Source organism: Theropithecus gelada, chromosome 1, assembly GCF_003255815.1.
Source record: "Theropithecus gelada isolate Dixy chromosome 1, Tgel_1.0, whole genome shotgun sequence".
Classification (NCBI taxonomy): Eukaryota; Metazoa; Chordata; class Mammalia; order Primates; family Cercopithecidae; genus Theropithecus; species Theropithecus gelada.
Window position 1 is genome coordinate 159,907,203 of NC_037668.1, and position 12,083 is coordinate 159,919,285.

The 12,083-nt window shown below is 38.6% G+C and overlaps 1 protein-coding gene across 2 annotated transcripts in view; it reads left to right on the plus strand.

The window, feature by feature from the left end:
• NUCKS1 (nuclear casein kinase and cyclin dependent kinase substrate 1) overlaps positions 1-6,291 on the plus strand; it is a 37,410-nt gene extending 31,119 nt beyond the window's left edge. For both annotated transcript variants that reach the window (XM_025357120.1, XM_025357130.1), the window contains exon 7: positions 979-6,291. In XM_025357120.1, coding sequence (XP_025212905.1) covers positions 979-1,178 — 200 coding nt within the window. In that variant the 3' untranslated portion in view covers positions 1,179-6,291. The remainder of the gene's footprint in view (positions 1-978) is intronic.
• The last annotated feature ends 5,792 nt before the right edge of the window (positions 6,292-12,083 follow it).

Here is a 12,083-nt window from a genome sequence, read left to right on the forward strand (position 1 = left end):
TCAATACAGAAATTCTTCATTAGGATTTGGCATTGACCTGATGTTTAGCAGGAATACAAGAAATCTAAAAGGGTCTTGTATTCTGCAACTGGAAGTATCTCTTACTAATAAAGACACTAGCCTGTTTAAGAGTCTAGTGGGCTTAGCCATGTTCTTCAACTATTGCCAGTACTTGAGCAAGATTTCAGAGAATGATCTATTTGTTTCAGACACAGTGGTAGAAATGCTGTATCATCATAGCTGTTACTGCTCTTTTTTCCTCACTGGTATCATAGTCTCAGCAGCCAGCAAAGACTTAATTGTGAAAATGCACAAACCTAGAGTAATACATTTAAGTTCCATGTTCTGAACTCCGCCCCATCCTCTGTGCTATCAGAATAAAACCACACTTGATGACATGAGTTAATTTTTTTCTGCGCCCTAATGGGTTCTCCTAGTTGGAACTAATTTGTTAACTAAATCAGAAATCAATTTGCTTTTTGTGTAGGTGGTTTTATTCTGTTAGGTAGAACTAGTCATTGTTAAACTTCTGTTTATCACTTCCTACTGTTAGGAATGATGGAACTATCAAATGTTTATTTGATAGCTTTAGTTTCTGAATCAGATTAATTCTTTTCCTTCCCTCTTTTTGACCTGCTTTTTATAAACAACTTTTAGCATAAACAACTGTTAGTTTACCAAGCAATTAAGGATGTTGTGCACGTGCTTCTTCATTACAGGTATTACTGTTAACATCATAGAGTGTTGGTAAAAACTGATGGGAAATACTGCAACACAGTATAGTAACTTATGAACAGTTTAGAAATTGAGATAGATTTACTTAGGGATATATGCGCTCCCTCGTGCCCACCTTGATTTTTAGTAAGTTGCGTATTGTCTTTATAGATTTTATTCTTACAGATTGTTTTATTTTGTAGCTGACTTGTATTAAAGACATTTTTTTCTCTTCCCTTCCCCAAATTATTTTTCTATTTTCAGTGACGCCAAGTCCAGTGAAAGGCAAAGGGAAAGTGGGTCGCCCCACAGCTTCAAAGGCATCAAAGGAAAAGACTCCTTCTCCCAAAGAAGAAGATGAGGAACCAGAAAGCCCGCCAGAAAAGAAAACATCTACAAGCCCCCCACCCGAGAAATCTGGGGATGAAGGGTCTGAAGATGAAGCCCCGTCTGGGGAGGATTAGAAGTGATGATGGTCTGGGGAGAGATTTTATTAAAAAAAAAGAAAAAAAAAAAAAGAAAAAAGAGGGAGGAAAAAAAAGAACCTACTTAAGATAGAACATGGTTTTGGCTATGGCTTGACTCATGGGCTTTCAGTGCTTTTTTCCATTTGTTGAAAGTAACATTTCTCTCTCTCTCTTTTTTTTTTTTTTTTTTAAAAGCAAACCATTGTATGTTTAAGTGTTTAAGTCACCTTTTTGTCTATTGGTCTCTTTGCCAGCCCTCCCCTTTCCCAATGAAAGCCATGTCAAATTAATCACTGGATTGACTGCTTCATCTTTTTGTTTTTAATGAAAGGTGTACCACAGTTGTAAAGCAATAAGATTTGAGATGAACATTATTGAAACTTTGCTTTTTGCTAAAAAATAGCAAGTTGAATAGTAATCAAAAAACATAGATTTTAGTTCAAAATGATTGCTCCTTTCTCTACCTGGACTTTTAAAAAATCAATTGTCATCTAATAGAGTTTATTTGTCTATAGACACAAATATCAATATCTAAAAAAAATCATGACCTTAAACTTCCACTGATGAGGCAGGTAGGAGATAAAGATGAATTCTGAACTGTTACTAAAAGTACTCATTTTTTTACCTTGTGGGGAGGGTGGGCAATGGGGTTACCTGACTTTATTTGAGGGTGTGGGCTTTCTTTTTTATTTCATCACTTGTTATCTCAAAGAGACTCGGAGCCAGTGATCCTTTTATCCTGCTACAGTCTTTAGGGAGCTAAATAAATAAATAAATAAATAAATAAATAAATAAATAAGCAAGGGCCTCCAAAACTGAAATCACTCTTGATTTCATATTTCTTTCTCTAAATATATATGTATTCTGTTTTTTGGATAAAATTTTACCAAGAATCAAAAAAAAAAAAAAAAAATCTAGAATTTAATCGACGAGATCATTCTACACGTCACAGTGGATTTCTTTTCAAACTGACAATGGGTTTTAAGCAAATAAAGTTCCAGTTAATGTGAAACTCAGTCACAAAGAGTTGAGATTTTTCCTTTATGAGATAGAATTGACATTCTTTTATGCTATAAATGTGCATTCAGGTCCCATTAACCATGTTCTGCTTTTATTTGGGGCTAGAACATTTTCTTTTTCATATCCCAATCTTCCCATTTCTTCATAGAAATGTGATAAGAAGTACATCCTTGTGATCCTGCTGCTTCGTAGGGCACCACTGCATACTCTGCCCTGAGTGCCGACCACCTCTGCTATAGGACACTATTTTCCTGGCCCTATTCTTCACTTATTTCCCATCCTGTCCTTGACTAGGAATATGTTAAATGCTGCTCCCATACAATTCAAGTTAGCTCTTGTCTTTTTAGTTGGTCCAACCCCTGCTTTACTGCTTATGCTGCTTAAAGCAGGAGGGACTAGAGAAACCAGGCATTTTAGCAGGCCTGTGTGCAGTTGATAACAGACTTTTTGCATGCCTTATAAAAGCAGTCAGGAGATAGATCCATAGGTTTGATCCTTCACATCTGATACCAGGCGCTAATGGGAACAAGGTTTAAAGGGTCCTGGTATGCTAATAAATTGAAAAATTAGTGAAATTTAACTTCTGCCTTTTTTTTCCTGCCTTTTAATCTAGATTTGCTTCCTCAATATCCTACTTTGTGGTTTACTAGGAACATGCTTACTCTGATTTTTTTTTAAAAAACACACAGTGGCAGAGTCATTTCACTATTGCACTGTGTGTTAAAGAATGAATAAGGAGTTTTCAGTACATGGCCAAAAATACAGGACTTGAACATAAATAGCAGTTGGATCATTCTCTTTCATGATGGTTAAATTCAGAGTTGTGAACTTTGTAATGAGGGTGTTAAAGATTAATCTATTTGCCTAAATGGGTTTGTTCAGGTATCCATTTTTAACAAAGAGGTTTGTGTTCATATAGTAAAAGACCGATCAGTGTTTCCACCATGCACTTCTATTTTTTAGGACTTTATAATTTTAAGTCTTACATTCCTAGTAACGTGGGCTTTTCTTAGGTTACGTTTCATGAAGATTCGGGGGGAGGGCGCTTTTAAAACTTCAGCCTCAATTGTTTGTGTAACAGTCTGTTTAATATATTAATCTGCACTAACATCTCTGTGATATACACACATATTTTAGAGGTAATCATGTCTTCTAGGTTACTTGTGTGCATTTGATTGGGCTTCTTGTTTAGAGTCCCTTTTAAAATTAATTCATTAGATTGAAAAATGTACTCTATATTTCTGATAGACTGGACAGAAGGATCTGTGTCCCCAAGTGAGACAGGCTCTGAATAACCTTTGTTTTCTCCACTTTTTATTGATGATTTAAAACACTTTAAAAGTCTTCCCCTCAAATCATGCATGCAAATTGGAGGACAGTGGTGGTGACTCAACTGGATACAGGTGCTCAATAGTCAGGCTTGATAGTGATGTCAGAATGCATTACAAGCTGTAAGCCGATACTGACTGGCCATTGGCACCACCCTTGACTAACCTTCCTCTTTTTCTCTAGTGTGCCTATGGTGAAATGGCAATAGCATTCACTGTCGTATTTTGCAGTGCTCAGGAAGTGGGACGTTAACTTTGAAGGTGCTTGTTTGTATTAGCTCTGCTAGGTTTACCTCTACAACGTAGATTTCGGCAGCTATGCTGACTGACACTACATTCTAGTTCTTAAGATTTTTTTTCCAGATCCCCCCTTCCCCAGCTAGACATACGTAGCATACTTACACCTTATTCAATCTATCTGTAACCTGCTGCTGCTTTTAGTCCTCCTCACCTCAGATCGGAATCAATGGAGTGGGCCCAGAGGATACATTTTAATTCCAGTAATGGTAGGTAGATTTGTCTTGCTTTCTAAAACATCTCCCCATTTCATATTTCCACTCCATATTGATTCCATAAGGGAAAATTAAAGGGTGTTTCCTCCTGTAGGGAGGTAATGTAATGAGTGTGGACATCTTTTAATCTTGAGGAATAGTAGTTGATTTCCCTTGAAGGAGCTTACATACTGACTGTTTCCACAGTAACCTGTTTGCCCCAGTTCAATCCTCAGTTTAATACTTAATTTGGTACTGGCTCAAATAGTATTTTCTTATAGATAACAAATCAAGAGTGAAATTTGAGGTTATACACCAGTAAAGTTTTTAACACTTGTGAATATGGTCAGCTAGACTAAACTTGATTTTTTTTTTGGATGATTTTTTTATCTGTGAACATTCAGATAAGTGGATTTTCAAGTACTGGTTGGGGAAGGGAATCGTGCTTTTCTTTAATTACTTTTACGAGATGCTTTGAGTGTAAGACAAAAGCAGAAATAAATATCAGGAGCAACGGGGAAAGCTTTATAAAAGATCATGGTGGCCATTGTTGCAGCTTTGTAGAATGAGTGCTGGTTTGAACAGATCTTTGCCTGCATCATTGGTAGCTGCACTGAAAAGAAAAAACTTTCACCTTAAGAATTTGAAAGGGAAGAAACCTGGGCTCTGGTCTTCATGGCATTTAGACTGAGATACTTAAACAGAACAGAAGTAATATGCATTTCCTGCCACAGGATAGGGAAAATGTAACAAGCTGGTTGCTCTTGAGGTTAGAAAATTGTCTGTTTCTCTGTGGATGAAGCTGGATTTACTTGAAAATGGAGAGTTGGTTTATTGTTTGAATATTGGGACATCAAGCTATAGCCAAGTTTCAGTTGCAACCAGTTTTCCCTTTGTCTGGGATAAATTCGATACAAATTATTCTTTTTGAATCCTGAATCCGTAAATTATACTTTTTTTTTTTTTTCCAAATTCACAGAATTCACAGTGGTGCTGACTGTGTAATAACCACTATTGGGAAAAATCCCGTAAACCTGCCTGTTGCCATGCCAATGGAGTGACTGAACTGGTGACATCTGTTTGAGCATGCTTTGTGTGGCTGGTAGAATGCCACCGTTGTGCATACACTTTGTACATCAGGGGTGAAGGGAGGGTTTTCTAGATTACTGGGGGGAGGGTGAAATTGGGATTTTTTGTTGTTCCTTTTTTGATGGGGTGTGGGGGTATAGTACTCAGCTTATGCCCTAAAATAACATGTATAAAAACCCCTGAAGTATTGTGTGGGTGTGTGTGTGTGAGTGTGTGTTTGTATACGTCTGGCAATTAAAGCTTTGTCTTCTGGAACTTAGTGAATTCTTTTCTCTTTTTCCTCCAGAAGTATTTGTTACAAGATTTGTAAATAAGAGCTCTACTTAGTTTGTTTACCATGAACATGTTGCAGCAAACCATATGCATCTAATTCCTACAAGGTTAAAGAAAGACTTTTAGACTTGCCAGGTTAAGCAACAGCCAAGTTCTCAGTAATTGTTTGCCTTGATTTATCTTTTAGACTTCATTTTGCCAGCTCTAAAACTCCCAGTTGCTTGATTTTAGTCCTTAATCTTTTATGTTCTGAGCAGGAAGGGTAAAAGACAGGAACCTGCTTTACTGTATTAACTAGTCCATGGGCTGAGACCGGGGCATCTCTTTTCTTCATACTGCAATGTTGCTGGATACATGATCAGACACCAGAGGGTTGGGCGTTCTTGCAATACCTTAACAGTGCTGAAATCTGCAGCATGGTACTAAGGAAGTTAAAGTTTGAATGTAACCACTTTATTTAAAGGGTTTTTTTCTTTAATTTAAATGAAATGAGGTTGAAGTGAACATGATTTTGTTGACCATGTTCGTGAATTATAGATGCAACATGCATTGGTAGAATCGTGTGATGGTCTTTTGTGATCCTTAATTTTTACATATCCCAGTCTCTGTATGTATCTGCATAGACAAAGAAAAAACAAACTCCTGCTTTGCTTTTATTGAAGGGTTTCCAGGACTGCGTGTCTGCTCCTGAGCTCTGTTCTAAGTATGTGTATCCTTTGCTTGTATTTTGTATTAAAAAAATAAGAAAAAGAACCCTTTATTGTTGAGCATGTTGGCATAGTCCCCTTTATTTTTTTCTCTTTTTGGGACATATGAAGCAAGTTATTCTTTTTCTGTATCTTTTTTCTTTTGTAAACTTTTTTTTTGTTTTGTTTAAAAATGGCTTTATAAAAGGGCTTTTATAACCCAGATGTGTGCTCTGTGTACTTCTTGTAATACTTTAAAGCAAACACACTAACTTACACAGCTTTGATAATCAGCTCTCAGTCCAGCCTGACTTTGGGGGAACTTATTTCCCTAATAAATTATTTAGAAACTTTGTGACCCTCCCTGTTGTTGGTAAAAGATAAGCATGTCTTGGTTCAAAAGTCAATACCTCAGGATGGAATCAAGAAGCAGTGGATTTACCAGTTTCTGATTGATTAAGGGAGCACTGGACTGGGTGCATAAGGATTCTTAATTAGCGTTTTTTCTCATGTTTACATCCAAGATTATGAAGTGTTGTGGAAAGCAAAGTTTAACAATCATATATAATAAAAGATAATGTTTATACTCAAAAACACACTTGGATTCAATTCCAAATACCCATAAGAACTACACTGAATTTTGAATTAAAGATTACTCCTTAGGTGGAGAATGTGGTACAAGATCCCTCTTTAGAACAGGGCTGATATTGTAGCTATTAGGCCTTTTTTCTTTTCAACTTTTCCCCTTGTTTACATACTTGCCTTGTCAGCTAAATACTATAATTTAAATGCAAATTTGGCTTTGAAATTAAATGCTTCTAGCTAACTTTACTTTTTTTTTTTTTTTTTTTTTTTTTTTGAGACGGAGTCTTGCTTTTGTCGCCCAGGCTGGAGTGCAATGGCATGATCTCGGCTCACTGCAACCTCCGCCTCCCGGGTTCAAGCGATTCTTCTGCCTCAGCCTCCCGAGTATCTGGGATTACAGGCGCCCGCCACCACACACTAATTCTTGTATTTTTAGTAGAGATGGGGTTTCACCATGTTGGCCAGGCTGGTCTCTAACTCCTGGCCTCCCAAAGTGCTGGGATTACAGACGTGAGCCACTGCACCTGGCCTTATTTTTCATTTTTTATATTTTTTTGAAATGGAGTTTCACTCTGTCACCCAGGCTAGAGTGCAGTGGCGCAATCTCAGCTCACTGCAAACTCCACCTCCCAGGTTCAAGCAATTTTCCTGCCTCAGCCTCCCAAGTAGCCGGGATTACAGGCATATGCCACCACACTTGGCTAATTTTTGTACTTTTAGTAGAGACGGGGTTTCACTATGTTGGCCAGGCTGCTCTCGAACTCCTGACCTCAAGTGATCTGCCCACCTCAGCCTCCCAAAGTTCTAGAATTATAGGCGTTAGCCACCCCTCTCAGCCATTTTTTTCTTTTATAGAGATATGAGAGTCTTGCTATGTTGTCTGGGCTGGTCTCAAATTCCTGGGCTCAAGGTATCCTCCTGCTTCACCTTCCCCAGTAGCTCAGATTATGAGTAGCTGAGATTACAGGTGCAAGCACCCTACCCACATACATTTATTTCTTATATAATGAGTTGTCTCAGGTTAACGTTGACTTTGGATGAACATTAACCATCTACTTTTCCTCATAATCCTTAGGTATTTTATGGATGACATAGACAATTTTATGTTTCAGGACAGTGCTGAAGAAAAATGCAGTCTGATTTAAAGGATTTCAAAAACCAACAAGTGGATAAACAGATAAAGAGAGGTAAAACACAACTTGGAGCTACCTAGACTCCTATCCATGAACATTGGTATGGAGTACTACACTGTAGTTGTGCAACACATATTACATTTATTTTTTCCAACAGTGTGAGTTCAGCAAGTGTTTGTTCTTCCAATATTGTAAAAAATAATCTGGTTCAGTTTGAGGTTTGATGTGGCACCTGATGTAGCTAGTATGTAGTACAACAAAGGTTTGAATCAGTTCTGTGTGCTTTAAGTTATCACAGTTGTTCGTTCTAAAGCCAGCTCCATTTGGTATAAATGGGTCCGTTAAACCTTCTTCCTGGTATTGAGCTTTTGAGCATTTTGCTGTTCTCTCACATCTCCCAGTAACAGTGATACTTGAACCAGTCCAATGAGTTGCATCAAAGATTTAATGGGAAAAATCGGAAACCATTGAGTAAGGAGATTTCTCATTGAATATTTCAGTTTGCTTGAAAATCCTGGTAACCCCTAGTTACAAAACCTCAAATTATTTAAAAGCTTTTGTTTTCTGATTATGTCTCATGATAGTGACTGTTGAGGAAAATGTTCATCATATTGACTATATAGCAGTTACAGTCTGCCAGTAGAGGGCGGTGTTTGTCCTCCATAGATAGTGGAGTGCTTGCTCTTCTCATCTCATTTTTAGATACTATGGGCTAGGCTCAGGACATTTTTAGATACTGTCAGCTAGGCTCAGTTGATACTCTGCAAGTGTATCAACACCTTGCCACTTACTTGGGTTATCGAAGCTCTGTGATCAGTGTACCCAGTTAACAACCTAGTGTATGTAGCAACAATCTTTTCTGAATTTTAAATAGGAAATAGAATTTCTTGATTCATGCACATCTGTCCTCTTGTGGTGTTCCGTCTTTACATCTCCTAAGCCTATATGGATAACATCCCGAAATAAAAGTGCACACTGAAATTTCAAAGTGCAGCTGTGAACTCTTTGCCCTATTTTGAAACAGGTGTTGTCTTTTGAAATTGCCTTCCAGCTCAAAAGCCTTGTTTCTTGCACAAGCAGCACTGATAATGTGTTCACACACAACAAATACTCAGATTTGTTTTCAAGGTAATGTGGTAGTTTGTGTTCCTTTATCTTGATGGCATGCTTCTCTTTTCCTCCATTATCTTAATAGAATAGATAGGTACTCATTTTGACATGCTCCGGCTGGGTCACCACCAAGAGAAATCAATGTTACTCATGGGTGTGTCCCCTGGTTCAATAAAGCCCTGCACAAATATTGTGAAATAAATGCTGTGTTAAATCTGGGGCCAGGGAGTGAGAGGGTACAGCCAGAGTTCCCATCCTAATAAAGCAAATAATTACTTTAAAATAAGATAACAAAATGTTGGAAATAATTGTTTGCCTTGATTTAGCAGTAAGCTGGCACCCAGAAGGGATTTGTTTAAAAATCTAACGTTAAGGAATAGGTTGATCAAGGAAGAGTACACATATATATTATTATTGGTAATGTTTTAGCTATTAAGTTGAATACACAAACCCTTTTATTAGAATGTGTAAGACCACCTCCTTGGCTGATGTGCAATGCAATGTGTCTAATAGTTACACTTTTTCCATCTTGGGTAGAAACAGAAATACATAGTCTATATGTAGTCAGAGCTCTCCTGATTATAAGAGATTGGGTAGATGGGTAAAGTAAGGCTCTGAAGGAGATAGAAAGTCATTGATCCAAGAAAAATGATGGCCTAAATTTTAGGATATGATAACTACCAATTTGGTAACCCTACCTGATTGGATATCCGGTAAGAAGTATCCATAATGAACTGAACATGTGTAGTAATATAATTAACAAAAAATAAGGTGCAATGGCTCACACCTGTAATCCCAACATTTTCAGAAGCTGAGGCAGGAGGATCGCTTGAGGCCAGGAGTTCAGACCAGCCTGGAAAACAGTGAGATCCCATCTCTACAAAAACAAAATAAACAAATTAGCTGGGTATGGTGGCATGCACCTGTAATCCCAGCTACTGGGGAGGCTTAGGAGGAAGAATCACCTGAACCCAGGAGCTCAAGGCTGCAGTGAGCTATGATCGCACCACTGCACTCCAGCCTGGGTGACAGAATGAGACCCTGTCTCTTAAAAGATTAACAAAATAATAATTAACAAAAAATAGATTGTGAAACACTGGTGTTTACTAAAAAGTGTGTAGACGGTGACTCACACTAGATCCTCATTTTGTGGCTATAAATTGGGTCTCTTGTAGTTTACTAATTCAGCCTAGAGGTATACAAATACTGAACACTTTAAAAATATCGTTTTACTTCTGAGGTAGTTAGGAATAATGATATAGCAAAGCTCTTTTATAAGGCATTAAATGTCTTTAGGAATCAAAGACTCAATGGACGTCCTGTTTAGACCTTGGAACATAACCTGGGGCTTCAGTAACCTGACTTCAAATCTAATGCATGCCACATCTCAGTTACAAACCCCAGGCTCCCCCTGTTTTGTCTTTTCCTCCTACCTCTGACCTAATTTGCCCCATCTTTCTTTTCCTTCTTGTGTGTGTGTATGTGTGCATGAGTGCGTGCACGCGTGTGCGCACGTGTGTGTGTAGATGAACAATTAGTTTCCATGGGGTTAGTGTTTTTGATGCAAAAATACTGTTTATACATGAACTAGGTAGCCCTAGAGGTGGATGGGGAACCAGCTGTTCAGTAGAGAGCCACACAGTTGGCCTGAGTACAAGATAAATAGCATTCCTAAGCTCTATTGTAGGGAATGCTGGTATGACTTGAAGTACACAGGATATACACAGTATCTAATTCAAAAGAGTGGTTTTTGTGCTAGACTTTATAAAATGGACCAGTGCTGGGCCATTGGCAAAGCAAGTCAGTCCTTTTATCACCTTGCTTTCCCTCTTTCTCTTGCCATGCACTTAAGGGAAGCAGTAAGACCTCTAATATTTGGCTCTTGGGCTACTCTTCTCTAGAAGTCAACACCATTGCGCAGTCATTGAGAAGCAGATGGCTCTCTCTCTGGAAGAGCTAAGTCTAAGTAAGGACACACTAATAATGCCAGACAGTGGAAACAGGAGTTCTTAGAGCACGTGTTGCTTCCACAGGTCACCTCTGAATTAGCCAGCAGTATTTATTGACAGTGAAAATTACGGTGACTATATTCCAACCAAAAACTGGGACCTGTGCTACAGTGAAGAGTTCTTTCATACTCCTCAACAGGAAAAACAGTTTAAGATATAGTTTGGTCTCATAATATTGGCATGTCTGGATATTTCTAAGGTTTAAGGAACTGAAGCAGGCAATGTTGAAAACTGGAGTATTCCAGGTAATGCATGTGAATGGTATGAAAAGTACAACAGGTGTTCCACAGCAGAGTTCAGAACAGTACGTAGTGCTAACTATAGCATGAGTAGTCATTTGTTTTATTTGAATCCCCAATCACTTTTCCTTCTCTGATGACCTGCTTTGGAGAAGCTATGTGGCTGGTTGCAGATGAAGTCAGATCAATCGACAGGGTGATCTTGGGCAAGTCAACTTATCTGCCTACCTCCCACTCTGCTCGCTTCTTCTTTTTATATAAATGAAGATTATAAGGGACTGATTCTCCTCTGCTTCAAAGGGACATTATGGGGCCGGGCACTGTGGCTCATGCCTGTAATCGCAGCACTTTGGGAGACTAAGGCGGGCAGACCGCCTGAGATCAGGAGTTCGAGACCAGCCTGGCCAAGATGGTGAAACCCTGTCTCTACTAAAAATATAAAAAAGCTGGGCATGGTGGCAGGCGCCTGTAATCCCAACTACTTGGGAGGCTGAGGCATGAGAATTGCTTGAACCTAGGAGGTGGAAGTTGAAGTGAGCCAAGATTGCGCCATTGCACTCCAGCCTGGGTGGCAGAGCAAGACTCCGTCTAAAAAAAAAAAAAAAACAAAGGGACATTATGAGAATGATTGAAGCCATAGGTACTCAATGCCTGGAACACAGGCTGTCTATGCACATGTGTTGCTGTTGGCATTGTAGACCAACTAGCCTCAAACAAAAGCAGCGATGTACCTCCAGGCAAGGTTTATGGGGGCTGAAAACCTCATTCCTGCAGAACTGAAACCCTTTTAGTTTTGTCTGTGAAGTATAAATGAGTTATTTATTAGTAAGAACACTCTTGCAGAAAGGTAAACTTTAACCAACTCACAGTATAGGATGGTTTTAGAGGGGAGGGAAGAGTGACAGGAACTTCCAAGTCACCTGCACTAGTAAAAGTTTT